This window comes from Caretta caretta, chromosome 3 (assembly GCF_965140235.1).
Source record: "Caretta caretta isolate rCarCar2 chromosome 3, rCarCar1.hap1, whole genome shotgun sequence".
In the NCBI taxonomy this organism is placed as follows: Eukaryota; Metazoa; Chordata; order Testudines; family Cheloniidae; genus Caretta; species Caretta caretta.
This window is the reverse complement of record NC_134208.1, coordinates 110,055,038-110,067,713: the sequence shown is the minus strand read 5'-3', so window position 1 is coordinate 110,067,713 and position 12,676 is coordinate 110,055,038. Positions and strand designations below refer to the sequence as shown.

At 41.9% G+C, this 12,676-nt stretch overlaps 1 protein-coding gene across 1 annotated transcript in view; it reads right to left on the bottom strand.

Annotated features, from left to right (window-relative positions):
- Positions 1-12,676, bottom strand: part of ZC2HC1B (zinc finger C2HC-type containing 1B) — a 40,789-nt gene that overhangs the window by 15,299 nt on the left and 12,814 nt on the right. The window contains exons 5-7 of the mRNA XM_048846216.2: positions 11,282-11,412; positions 10,156-10,249; positions 4,239-4,329 (exon numbers count right to left, since the gene is read on the bottom strand). Of these exons, the coding sequence (XP_048702173.2) occupies positions 4,239-4,329; positions 10,156-10,249; positions 11,282-11,412 (316 nt within the window). The remainder of the gene's footprint in view (positions 1-4,238; positions 4,330-10,155; positions 10,250-11,281; positions 11,413-12,676) is intronic.

The following is a 12,676-nucleotide window of genomic DNA, read 5'->3' as shown; positions in this document are numbered from 1 at the left end:
AAGATTTAACTATGAGGGAAGCTAAGTTAGGCAGGAAAAAATTGAAATCAGCATTAGATGTACCAAAATTAAACAGACTGAGCTGAGTTGCTTATATTTTTGGCGGACTTCAGCATGGCCAAGAAAGGTTCACCATAACTACTGGAAGTTGAGTGTCCTAGAACACACAATTCTGAAACACTCCCACAGCAGCAGTTTGGAATCCTGATGGCAGTGGAGGTGAACAGGGCCAGCAGACATAGCTCTCAGCCTATCAAACATTTTCTGCCACTTTCTCAGTTTATCTGCCTTTTGACTCACAAGGAGTTCCTCTTCTCCTGCAGTATACCTCTTTCTACGAAGAAGGAGCAGGAACACATTCTTATGTCCCAGGTGAGTCTGCATGTAGGGTACATAACTATAAGACTTATTAATGTTTTCATGGCATAGCTACACACCTGGCCGAGACTAAACTTTGTAGATCACTCCTAAGCATGCCACTAGGCTTAGTGTAAAGCACATAATGATTACTTCGGGACACTACTTTTTTGGAGATTCGTAATTTCCGGTAATATTCCAGGGACATCCCTGTGCTCTAGAGGCATGTGTATAGTAAATATTAGGGAATTTTTGGAGGGGTCAGAAAGAAGGGCCCATGGCAAGAATTCTTGGTGCCAAAATTTTAATGCAGTATGATTGGTGCTCTGGTTATCACCCGATGAGAGCAATTCACCCCACCCAAGATTTCCAAATAGGTGTATTGGAGTGGCATAAATGTTTTTATGGTATACACAAAGACATGCAAGATGGTATTTGCATCTTGGGCTTATTAACTGTGGTGAAGCTGAGAAACCTCACACCAGTACAAAAAGGGGTAAAGAGAGCCTATGGCCCTCCCTATTCCTGCAGCCAATGCTAGGCCTGGAGGAAGAAGAAAAGGAGAGAGAGAACCTGGCACAGTTCAGAGCTGACTGGTGAAGAGGCAGGAGCCAGCTGTCTCCTTACATGAGGGGAGCATCACTAGGAGCCTGACAGTTAGGACAGCCTCAAGGGAAGACACATTGTGTCCCTGACTGAGGGAGATTGCTGAAGAGACCGAGGAGCTCTCAGCAGTGAATGAGCTGTGTGATTGACGTTGTCAGGTTAGACCCCTCCAATCTTACATCCGCCCTGCTCAGAGGAACCTGGGACTGTAGCAGGATGCTACAAAAGGTCCACAAGGGGATGCTATTTGAGTTGAACCACTACAGACTATAGTGGCCATTCCCCAAACTGAAGAGACATAGACAGGAAGTAGCCCGGGGCAGTGGAATTAGGGTATATCTACACTTAAAATACTACAGTGGCACAGCTAAGCCACTGTTGTGCGTCAGTGTAGATACTCCCTATGGTGATGGGAGGGGTTCTCCCTTTAGTGTAGGGAATCCACCGCCCCGAGAAACAGTAACTAGGCTGGCAGAGGAATTGTTCTGTCAATCTAGCGCTGTCTACACCAGGGGTTAGGTCATCTTAACGACATTGCTCCAGGGTGTGGATTTTTCACCACTGAGCATCGTAGTTAAGCTAATTTTCTAGGGTAGGACAGATTTTGGACTCTCTGATGGGAGGACCCTGCTGGCATTGCTTCACACAGGGCCCTGGGCTGGAACCTGGTGGAGAGGGAGGGCCCAAGTCCCCCTATCATACCTTCTTAATGACTGAGGTACCTCTGCCAGGGAAGCAAGGGGCCAGAAGTCAGGCATGCCAACCTGGTCCTCCGGGCACCCTACTACATTCACCATGATGTTTAAAAATAATTTTAAATGTCTTGATGGTATCCTCTTATAACCAGTCATAAATGGGGAATAACAATTTACAAAAAAAATTAAAAAAAAAATCAATTATGCTTTAAAAAGGGCACTAGAAAATAATTTGTATCCCACAAAAGAAACTAAGTAAACTTTTGTAAATGTTTGTAAACTTCTGCTTGCACATTGTATTGTAATCAGTAACACACAGTTGTCTTCCATATAAAACTGTGAGACAAGTTGGAATGCAGATGATTTTATGGAACTGTTTTCCTAGGACCTTCAGTAGCAATGCCGTACAAGTAAAGGCAGTCATTTCAAGTCATGGGTGATCTGCCACCTTATCTTCCGCTTTGTGCTGGGAGTCTGAAATCAGTGAAGTGACATTTACTTACTATTAGTACTGGGACAAACCCTTCATACCGTGTTACTTATATTTTTTCCTCACAAAATAAGGTTAAACCAAAGCAACAGAAACAACAAAATTATCACAGCCAGTTAGATGAATTCAGCCAACCATGGAACAACAACTATTTAGGCATTCATGAAAGGCTCTATAAATTCATGAGCTGACGCGGAGTAGAGAAAAGGAACAACAAAAGGTGCTTAACCCATAATCAGACACCTTATTCTGCTTTTAAATTAAAAAAATATTAAACATGCTGCCCGTGAACCTGCCATTCCTTTATATGTAATACAAGAATAAACTGAATGGGCCGTGGCCAGGTGCGTGAAAGCTCGGGCACTTCTTATTAGACTGCCCCACCCTTTACTTATGCTGGAGATGACTGGACGCTTTCAAACTTGACAAATTCTTTGCATACGTTTTTTGGAAGTTTTCACAGAAACTGCTTGCTCTGTTACCAGTTTATCAAGTGGTTAAAATTTTTCAAAAATTTAAATTTCTGTGAAAAAATTTGATTTTTCAGAATTTTTCTACTTTCTAACTGATTCTGTTGTTGCTTATGGATTATGGAATACTTCTCGGAGTGGTATTTTCCCTGGTATTAAATCCTGTCATGCCTAGGGCCAGTGGAAATTGGCAGCAAATTTTCCCTATTTACTGGAATTTTTGCCCTGGATTTTGCAGATTTTTTGGAAAAATCCACGAGATTTTTAAAAGAAAATTTAAACCAAATTATGTTTGTTTGTATTGAATAATTTGAAGTAAAACGGTCACTCAGTCTTGTTTTAAATTTCTTGCCCCCCAAGTTCAGAGCTTTCAGTGCCTACTTGAGATTTTCACATGAACCCTCCCCTGCCTTAGAGACCTTCCACTCTCCCATCAGACATTTTCCTGCCCTTGACCCCGCAGGTCCCATGCTAAGGACAAAAATTATGTTATAGACATAATATTCAATTTTTGGTAAAATTTGGTAAAACATAAAACTTGAAATCTTAGCAAGTCTGGGAAGGCTATATGAAAGTACATTCCATACAGATAAGTATTGTAGCTGGATGTTTCTATTAGTATACTTCAGAGTGATTATTCCACTGAGAGCAACAGGGAAGTTCATAGTTCTTAAAGCTAACGTTTCTTGGTGTATGTCTACACAGCAAAGAAAAACCTATGGCTGGACTGTGCCAGCCAACTTAGGCTCATGGGGCTCGGGCTTCTTTGCAGCGTAGACTTCCAGGCACAAGCTGGAGCCTGGGCTCTGGGACTCTGCAAGGTGGGAGAGTCCTAGAGGCCAGGCTCCAGCTAGTGCCTGAAAGTCTACACAGCAATGAAACAGCGATGCAGCCCAAGTCCAAATCCCGCAGCTGGCCCATGCCAGCCGACTCGATGTCTAGGTGCTGTGTAGACATACCCACTGTGTCTGCAGTCTCAGGCAGAAAGCACTATCAGTTTACATTGAAACTGTTCCCTTACCAGCCAAGAGTTCCACCTAACACTTGAGAAAACTCAAGTTCTGTAGAAAAGAATACCAGAAAAGCCCACAAGGAGACCCTCCCTTCACAGAATGGGTGGAAATTCTGCTACATCAACTTCCAGTGGCACTAGTTGCGACATATTTCCTACATACTGTATATGTTGTTTACATTTAACAAGCCTAGCAAATCTGATCATTTGATTAACCTTACTGTAAAATATACATTGGCTTGGCAAAATGAGTTTTTTAAAAAATAATTTTTATGGATAATATCAACTTTTTTCAATTTTTAATCAATTGAAATTTTCACGATTGTGAGAATCTAGGCTCAGAATTATTTAATGACAATAGATGTTAAGATTAAGAAGTTAAATCTTTATAACTGTTAAAACAAATTGTCAACATCACATGTCAAAACATACCAAGTAAATATCCTTGAAGCAAACTCTAATAGACAAAAACAATGCTTGAGAAGTTATCTGTAAATTTTATAATTTGATCATGTCACTTTGTACGTGTGTACAGTGAAATTGACGTTTAACAACATTTACTCATAAAAATCTAATCCTTCCGAGCCTCAATATAAAGTATTTCTTACCGAGAATCTCCTGAAGTATTTTTTCCAGAGGGTACACTGGATGTTTTTTTGGTTCTCTCTGGCATTCCAGCAGAGGACTGCACAGCAGGTCCTTTAAAAGCACAGTACTATATCTCAATAATTTTTTACATTAAATTACTTATTGCAAAATACACACATACATATAACTGCCTGGGTTATACCTCCAATAATCATTAATGTAACTTTTTTTTTAAAGGGACTTTTTAAAAACAAGTATTGCTCCAGATAACTGAGCAACTGATTACCCAATGGATGTTGACAGACATGCTAAGTGGAATGGTATTTAAAGAGAATGAACAGCTTTAGGAATGTGGTGTAGGTTGCTAACAGAGTCTGATGGGGGCGGGTGGGTGAAACCCTGAAAGAAACTTACCAAGCCCAACAATGGGATAGATAACAAATAGCACCTGGTTTCTAACTTCCCACCCTGCTCCAAAAAATACTGAATGCCAAATTCAGCATGTTTGGTGTGTTTAATGACAGGTTTCAGAGGAACAGCCGTGTTAGTCCGTATTCGCAAAAAGAAAAGGAGTACTTGTGGCACCTTAGAGACTAACCAATTTATTTGAGCATGAGCTTTCGTGAGCCACAGCTCACTTCATCAGATGTGTACCGTGGAAACTGCAGCAGACTTTATATACACACAGAGAATATGAAACAATACCTCCTCCCACCCCACTGTCCTGCTGGTAATAGCTTATCTAAAGTGATCAACAGGTGGGCCATTTCCAGCACAAATCCAGGTTTTCTCACCCTCCACCCCCCCACACAAATTCACTCTCCTGCTGGTGCTAGCCCATCCAAAGTGACAACTCTTTACATAATCAAGTCGGGCTATTTCCTGCATAGATCCAGGTTTTCTCACTTCCCCCCCACCCCCATACACACACAAACTCACTCTCCTGCTGGTAATAGCTCATCTAAACTGACCACTCTCCAAGTTTAAATCCAAGTTAAACCAGAATATCTGGGGGGGGGGGGGGGGTAGGAAAAAACAAGAGGAAACAGGCTACCTTGCATAATGACTTAGCCACTCCCAGTCTCTATTTAAGCCTAAATTAATAGTATCCAATTTGCAAATGAATTCCAATTCAGCAGTTTCTCGCTGGAGTCTGGATTTGAAGTTTTTTTGTTTTAAGATAGCGACCTTCATGTCTGTGATTGCGTGACCAGAGAGATTGAAGTGTTCTCCGACTGGTTTATGAATGTTATAATTCTTGACATCTGATTTGTGTCCATTTATTCTTTTACGTAGAGACTGTCCAGTTTGACCAATGTACATGGCAGAGGGGCATTGCTGGCACATGATGGCATATATCACATTGGTGGATGTGCAGGTGAACGAGCCTCTGATAGTGTGGCTGATGTTACTTTGTCCTTACCCATAACTATTTCACATTTGGGGACAATATATTCCTTCAGATCAGCGGCACTGCTATGGGTACCCGCATGGCCCCACAGTATGCCAACATTTTTATGGCTGATTTAGAACAACGCTTCCTCAGCTCTCGTCCCCTAAAGCCCCTACTCTACTTGCGCTATATTGATGACATCTTCATCATCTGGACCCATGGAAAAGAAGCCCTTGAGGAATTCCACCATGATTTCAACAATTTCCATCCCACCACCAACCTCAGCCTGGTCCAGTCCACACAAGAGATCCACTTCCTGGACACTACAGTGCTAATAAACAATGGCCACATAAACACCACCCTATACCGGAAACCTACTGACCGCTATTCCTACCTGCATGCCTCCAGCTTTCACCCTGACCACACCACACGATCCATCGTCTACAGCCAAGCTCTGCGATACAACCGCATTTGCTCCAACCCCTCAGACAGAGACAAACACCTACAAGATCTCTGTCAAGCTTTCTTACAACTACAATACCCACCTGCAGAAGTAAAGAAACAGATTGATAGAGCCAGAAGAGTTCCCAGAAGTTACCTACTACAGGACAGGCCTAACAAAGAAAATAACAGAACGCCACTAGCCGTCACCTTCAGCCCCCAACTAAAACCCCTCCAACGCATTATTAAGGATCTACAACCTATCCTAAAGGATGACCCAACACTCTCACAAGTCTTGGGAGACAGGCCAGTCCTTGCCTACAGACAGCCCCGCAACCTGAAGCAAATACTCACCAACAACCACATACCACACAACAGAACCACTAACCCAGGAACTTATCCTTGCAACAAAGCCCGTTGCCAATTGTGCCCACATATCTATTCAGGGGACACCATCACAGGGCCTAATAACATCAGCCACACTATCAGAGGCTCGTTCACCTGCACATCCACCAATGTGATATATGCCATCATGTGCCAGCAATGCCCCTCTGCCATGTACATTGGTCAAACTGGACAGTCTCTACGTAAAAGAATAAATGGACACAAATCAGATGTCAAGAATTATAACATTCATAAACCAGTCGGAGAACACTTCAATCTCTCTGGTCACGCAATCACAGACATGAAGGTCGCTATCTTAAAACAAAAAAACTTCAAATCCAGACTCCAGCGAGAAACTGCTGAATTGGAATTCATTTGCAAATTGGATACTATTAATTTAGGCTTAAATAGAGACTGGGAGTGGCTAAGTCATTATGCAAGGTAGCCTGTTTCCTCTTGTTTTTTCCTACCCCCCCCCCCCCAGATATTCTGGTTTAACTTGGATTTAAACTTGGAGAGTGGTCAGTTTAGATGAGCTATTACCAGCAGGAGAGTGAGTTTGTGTGTGTATGGGGGTGGGGGGGAAGTGAGAAAACCTGGATCTATGCAGGAAATAGCCCGACTTGATTATGTAAAGAGTTGTCACTTTGGATGGGCTAGCACCAGCAGGAGAGTGAATTTGTGTGGGGGGGTGGAGGGTGAGAAAACCTGGATTTGTGCTGGAAATGGCCCACCTGTTGATCACTTTAGATAAGCTATTACCAGCAGGACAGTGGGGTGGGAGGAGGTATTGTTTCATATTCTCTGTGTGTATATAAAGTCTGCTGCAGTTTCCACGGTACACATCTGATGAAGTGAGCTGTGGCTCACGAAAGCTCATGCTCAAATAAATTGGTTAGTCTCTAAGGTGCCACAAGTACTCCTTTTCTTTTTGGTGTGTTTAAGGTTTTCTTGTTTTGCATGGGAAGACTGCCATAGCCTCCATGTTATCATTACTAATTTGTTGTCTCATGCACCTATATGCTTTAGATAAAGGGATGTCAAAAATAAAATAAAAATAAATCAGAGTAAGAGAAGAATGAACAAGTCATAAGGTCTACTGACTGCAGTAAGACTAAAAATTGGGGTTCCCCTTGTGGGTCAAAAGAAACCTTGTCACACAAATTACATGCCAGCTGACAGCAGTGTCATATCAATAATACTTGGCATTCATAGCACCTTTCATTCAAGGATCTCAAAAGGCACAAGGATAATGGGCCCCCCTCTTATAATTTGAGTAAATACTCATCTTTAAACACTCATTATAAAGATCTCAGACAGAATTACAAGGAAAAGATTCCAGCGTTTCCAGCCCAATACTGTGCAATCGCAATATATGTAAGAAATGAAAATAAGGACAGCAGATATATTGGAATTATAGTGACACCAAGTGGCAAGGGAAATTAATCTCATTTCTGCCCCATTCCTTCCACAAGGTCCACTATAATGGATAAGAAAGATTCAGTTTACTAAGCTGTATTTTTATTTCACATTAATATTAAACCTACATCAAGCTTGATCCAACAGATTTCAAATTGCTGCCATCTACAAAGTAACTATTATAGCATACAGAGGAATAATAATGGTGCAATACCCTTCTCATTACTCTTCTTCTATTGCTTCTAGTCACAACCTGGTTCTTTGAGCGCATAAAGAAGATGTTGCAGCATTACTGAATTCTTCATTCAGCAAAATCCTTCACTGCCATTAACCTTACTTCTCAATAGTAGAGTTCAAATGCTAAAAACTAATTCTCTTCCCCAGGGACTACTACTGAAAAACTCTCCTCAGTTTCACTTTCTGGTGGTCATGCATTTATTTGTATCAAGCTGCAAGTACTGGGGTTTCAAGGCATGCAGGGGAATGTTTACATTTAAAATATGCCTAGCTAACTTTTAATGCATTTCTAGTAATTTTTGAAAACCCAAAGACTAGAAAAAACCTAAAGTACAAAAGGATACAGACAAGTAATTTTTAAAAACGCCCCAATGCTTCCTACACGGAAGCTTTAAAAGCTCTCCCTCCTTCCCCCATTTCTTTTCTAAAAAGTGTTCTAGAGAAGTGAGTTGAGAACTAGGGCTGGTTGAAGATTTTCAATGGAAATTTTGCAACTGGAAAATGGGGTTTTGTCAAAATTGAAGATTTTCTTTAGGAAAAGATTTTGTCAGAATTTTCCATTGAAAAAAATGAAATGTTTTTACTTTGGGTTGACATTAATCTCTGCGTCTGCCTTAACTACTGCAGTGCCTTATGAAAGTTGTACTTCTGGGTCCCATAAAGAACCACACTGGTTCAGCCACAGAAGTCCCATGAAGCACTGCAGCATCTCAACCATAAGGAAACACTGTGATACATCAAGGAAGATGTAATCTGCCCAGGATGCAGAGGCGACCCAGAACAACAACTACCATGAGACACTGCAGTGGCTCAGCCAAATGCAGAGATTAATGACAACTCAAAACAAAGCATTTGGACATTTCCAAGTTGAAGTTTTTCATTCTGTGAAATATTTTGACATTTTAACTTTGTGCTGATTTGGGATGAAAATGAATGTAGAAAGACTAGTTTCTAACAGCATGAAAATCCCCTTTTGTGATCAGCTCTAGTCAGGACCTCCTGAGTTCTAATTCTGCTTCTGCCACTGATTCAGTCACTGGCCTTGGATCAAGACACTTAACTGCTCTGCCTCTGTTTTCTCACCCTGCGCCTCCCAGGATTATTGTAAGGATTCCATTAGTTTTTGTGCAGCACTCTGAAGATGTGAAGTGCTAAGTATCATTAGTTCTGTGGGTTTGTCCTTTTCAATGCGGGGGGTGGGGGAGAAGAGGAGGGAAATAGCTTAATTCTGTCATGAGCAGGAGGAGCTAAGATCTAAATTTATTGTTCATTTACCAAGTTCTACATGTATAACACCACCCCATCCTAGTCGACAAACACAGCCATATTTTCTTTGCCAGTCTGTGACACACTCCCGTGATCCAATTACAAACATGGTTACATTCTGTCCACGCAGCAGAAGTGTTGCTTTAAAAAAAAAAAAGCCACGAAAACAACAAAACTACATTTGTGCAGGCAGCCACACCGCCTGTGCTGCCTAACTGGCTGTTGTAGTGCATTCCAGGAAAAGTCTCAGCAGCTACTCCATAGCGCCTCAGCAGGTGTCACAGTGCCGGAATGATTTCTACACAGAATGGCACCAAAGAGCACAGGGGCCAATGCGTTCTGGCAGGTGTTTTCATAGAGAGGGTCTGATCCTACGAGTTGCTGAACACCCTCAAGGCCCATTGAATTCAATGAGAGCTGAAAGTGCTTGATGCCCCATGAGCTGCTCAGCACCTCGCAGGATTGGGCCCAGACTGCACAGACAGTGAGTGATGACTGGTTATAGGAAGACAGCCATCTACTGTAACTAGTCTATGCTGCTGGCAGGAGGTAACACCGTTAGCTGCCAGGGTTACTAAAATAATGTTACCCATGTTGCTGGACGACACAAACCGCTGTCAGAGCCAACCAGCTCACTAACTGGGTACAAAACTGGCTAAAAGTGGTCGTGCGGACAGGGTGATGCTACTCCGCCACATTTGAGCGGTAGCAGTAACTGGCACCCAGTTGCAGAGTAGTAATGACCTTGTGCAAGTATTTCTGAATGTTCACTCGCTCAACCGACTGCAACTCCTTACCTGCAATGGCAGCTTCTTGGACTCTGTTCTGAAGCAGTGATTCCACAGCACTTGTTAAGGTTGGTTCTCTCCTTTGAGTCATTTGTTGCTTGCCCTGGTGAGGATAACACAAGCAGTCAGCATAGTTTCATGACAGAACTGACCAGGACTCAACTCAAGCAGAGATTTCATGGAGGTATTGAGAGGAGTCCATTTTCTTAATCCCCTCAGTGACAGCAGCAGCAGGCCAGACCAGAGTGAAAGGCCACCAGTAGCTTGCTCCTTCCCCAAAGCATTATTCTCCCATCCAGTCTAAAACAGCCAAGACACTCAGAGAAGCAGCCCTTCAGTGACACACGTAGGCATCTCCCCCTCAACAGCACCATCCCTTTGAGACACCCGGTTCTCCAGGAACTCCCTTTATTAGACACCCACCATCTTAACTATGGAGTTTTTTAAGCCTTTTGGTGGTAGATAAAGAATTTTATCCTTGAGTTTTCCCCCTCCATTGTAGGATTTACCTTTCCTTCCATCAGAAAGCTGACCCTCCTCCAAAATTGAAATACTTAAAAGAAAACGAACTGGTGGGCATAACAAGATTTTTACTTTGCTGATTACTAGTTACTAACTCCGTCTGTCACTTATTTACTCTTTTTTTAATTAATGAACAATTTATGTTTTAATAAAATCTTTTAACAAAATCTTTCAGTAGAAGTTGTATAAACATTTAATAAACACAGCAGCACAGCTCAAGACACAGAGGATTAACCCCACTTCGGAGGCTACCAAAGGAATTCGGCCTTTGATATATCCCTTAGCATAGTACAGTAGTACTCTGTATCCAGCATGGAAGCTGTATTCGTTTTCATTACTCTACAGTTGCTTTCCTGGAATCGGATTAGAAGAGAGTCTGAAGAAGCTATTTTCTCCTCAGCGTTTGCTACCATACTTTTCTATAACTTCCTGTAGAGAAAGGAGCTCTTTTTTGAAGCAACTCACATTGCATTTAATTAAAAATTCAAAAATATCATTAGCTTCTCTGTGGTTTAAAGCTACATATGAATGTGGAGCTTCCCTCCCTACATCACAACCCATTCTGTCTGGTGAGCCTGTCTGCAAGAAAACACAAGGCGAGTGTGTTACTTACCGGGGCCTGTTTGCCTGCTTTCTGGCCTGGTGCAAAGACGCGTCGTGTAGCTTGTTCTTTGCAAAAACTGATGTGCCGCTCTGCTGCAGCTTCGTTAAACCTTCTCAAGCAGTAAGGACACTGAATATAGTCTGATTACAACAAAGGAATGGGTATGATTGAATCAACAGCTCATAAGATATTGAGAGAGAATTGACTACTCTCTGGGAGACTAGGACTCGGGAGACCTGGGTTCAATTCCCAGCTTTGCCTGTCCTGTTGGGTGATCTTGGTCAAGTCACTTCCCCTCACTGTAACTCAATTTCCCCATCGATGCTAAGAACTGCCCTTGGCAAAATTCCGCACACCGGGGCAACTATGTTAATTTGATCTGTTTGTTGTAGAGATGAAGGCTGGGTGCCATGATCAATTGCAAAGTGTTGAGATTCTTGTTGTTGACATACAGGGCTTGGTCCAAAGCCCACTGATGGGAGTTTCTCTCCCCTCTGATATTGCACTACAAATCTCTATTTTGCATTCACTGAGCACAACTGGAGTTCCACATGTGGAATGAATGCAGAGTGGGCAAGAGTGCCACATTGAAGATATGTAGCATGGATCAGAGAGTAGCATTACTTCGTATAAATGTGGAGGACTATATTATGCTTGGCTTTTAAAAAAATAAAATGGAATAAAACTCTAGAAAAAACAGACATTTAACAAAAAAATGGCAATGTGATTAACCAAAAGGATTACTGTACTATATACACTATAGTTTCAACCAATTTGCTTGGTACTGAAGTTAGGTTTGCCAGCCTGTAAGTGCCAGGATTGCCTCTGGAGCCTTTTGTAAAAATCAGCATTACATTTGCTATCCTCCAGTCATCTGGTACAGAGGTACATGAGTTAATTCAGTTTAAACTAAATGGAAGGCTAAACAGAAGTAGGTCTGCAACTAGGGTCATTGATTTCAAAAAGGAAAACTTTACAAAATGAAGGGAATTAGTTAGGGAAGTTGCCTGGACTGAAGAACTCCGGGATCTGAATGTAAACGAGCCTTGGAATCATTTTAAGTCAAAGTTGCAGAAATAATCTGAAGCCTGCATTCCAAGCGGGGGGGCAGGGCAAGGGGGAAATCTCATTCAGAAGGGTTACAAGACCAAACTGGCTCAACAAGCATCTCAAACTGGCTATTAAAAGAAAGCAGAAAGCCTACAAGGAATGGAAAAAGGGAGGGAAACAGCAAGGAAAGCTATCTCTTGGAGGTCAGAAAATGTGAGGATAAAGTGAGAAATATGAAAAACCTTACAAAGGAAATTAAAACCAATAGTAAAAGCTTCTTTTTAGTTATATGGCTAAAGAAAACAAGGAAAGAAGAAGTCGGACTGCTAAGCACCGAGGATGGGGTGGAGATTA